A 1,837-nucleotide genomic window follows, 5' to 3' on the forward strand; every position below is an offset into this window, starting at 1 on the left:
TCTTACCAGGAATTGAGTATCTTCTGATACGACATCTTCTCCTGAACCAGGATCTGAGAGCCGGGGAAAAACTTGACCGAAATCCGCGGCTGTAGACGCTTATCAGTAGAGGGACTATCTTTGAACTTATTGGACAAACCCCCTATGGCCGCATACTTGTATCGTTCCAATGATAATTCCATGGGGACTGCTCCTGTAGGCTCGACTTCCTCGGCAAATACTTGGGAATCTGAGTGAGGGAAGAGAATGATGGAGATTAAAATGATTAAATTCAAATGTAAGGCGTCCCCAATGGAGTGCCTACCCTCAACCATAGCCTAGTACCAACCCAAGAGAAAATAATAAAAGAAGGACGGGCTAACAAACAAACCATGCTAATGAATAGAAGCCAATTCCAAGGGTGTATGGTCGTCGTTGTTGACGCGCACTTAACGTCCCGAAATCGACGAGAAAAGATGGACATTGCCAGCCTAGTTAGCTTAGTTGGTAGTGCGTCTGCCTTGTAAGCGCTAGGCCGCGGGTTCGATTCCCGCCCGGGGCGGATTTTATCCTGGTGGGATAATGTTCGTTCTCGGAACGGCTGGCTTTCTCCTATCCTGTCTTCCTTCTCTCTTCGATTTCGGGACGATAAGACCATAGCAGTTACAGTTCCCTCTGTCAAACCTCTTAAAAAAAAAAAAACCTACGTCAATAGTTTGCAGTTAACAGTTCCCTCTGTCAAACCTCTAAAAAAAAATACGGCTTTATGTACCTACCTATGAGGAGTAGTCTGACATGGTCTATCACTCCCACAAGATGCTGACAGACGCGGGCTCGTTCTTCCTCCGCCCAATGGGCCACAGGTTGAGTGGGGGTGAAAAAGAAGAAGAAGGTGGACCAGGCGAAGATGTTGGAGAAGAAGAAGAAACGGCAGGGGAAGATTCGAAAAGGGTGAGAGGTTCCCCGGGTTCGATCCCCGACATTGACGAAAGAAAATTGAACTCGTATTTCGATTCTCGTCGGTCTGATGAAAGACACAGTAGAGGTATGCTACCACACAGACCACACGAATCTAATGCGTTGTTTTAATGAAAAAGAGGGCCATGAAACCGTTTTTTTTTTTTTCTTACGTCTTCCTCTTCCAGAATAAGCTGTGAAATATAACGTAAAATCAGATAGGAATTATACAGGAATAAGTTGTGAAAGAAAATCAGATAGGAATTATACAGGAATAAGCTGTCAATTATACAGAAAATCAGATAGGAATTATACAGGAATAAGTTGTGAAAGAAAATCAGATAGGAATTATACAGGAATAAGCTGTGAATTATACAAATCATCAGATAGGAATTATAGAGGAATAAGCTGTGAATTATACAGAAAATCAGATAGGAATTATACAGGAATAAGCTTTGAAACAGGAATAAGCTGTGAATTATTATACAGGAAACATCAAAGTTGACACAGATTTTTACTTCCTATTTTCAAGAGCTCCAATTCCGAGATTCGAAAATTGGCCATTTTACGCCGGAATCCCGAAATCCCAGAATTGAATTCTCTGTGGGTTTGATAGAGAGAACTGTAACAAGAACAAGGAGATCTTATCGTCCCGAAATCGAAGAGAGAAGGGAGACAGGATAGGAGAAAGTCAGCCGTTCCAATAACGAACATTATCCCATCAGAATAAAATCCGCCCGGGCGGGAATCGAACCCGCGGCCTAGCGCTTACAAGGCAGACGCGCTACCAACCAAGCTATCTCTAGGCTGGCAACAAGCAACTTTTCAACTCCCCAAATTTGGTTTCCGGTGTGGTTTCTTTGTTTAGAAGAGAGAGAGAGAGAGATGAGGAGGAGGAGGA

The 1,837-nt window shown here is 43.3% G+C and overlaps 1 protein-coding gene across 1 annotated transcript in view; it reads right to left on the reverse strand.

Annotated features, from left to right (window-relative positions):
- Positions 1 to 2: 2 nt before the first annotated feature.
- Positions 3 to 1,837, reverse strand: part of LOC103521176 (serine-enriched protein-like) — a gene marked incomplete at its 5' end in the record, with an annotated part of 6,700 nt that continues 4,865 nt past the window's right edge. The window contains one exon of the mRNA XM_008486281.1: positions 3 to 229. Coding sequence (XP_008484503.1) covers positions 3 to 229 — 227 coding nt within the window. The remainder of the gene's footprint in view (positions 230 to 1,837) is intronic.

The sequence above is a fragment of the Diaphorina citri genome, unplaced genomic scaffold, assembly GCF_000475195.1.
Source record: "Diaphorina citri unplaced genomic scaffold, Diaci psyllid genome assembly version 1.1 scaffold4672, whole genome shotgun sequence".
NCBI classification, from domain to species: domain Eukaryota; kingdom Metazoa; phylum Arthropoda; class Insecta; order Hemiptera; family Psyllidae; genus Diaphorina; species Diaphorina citri.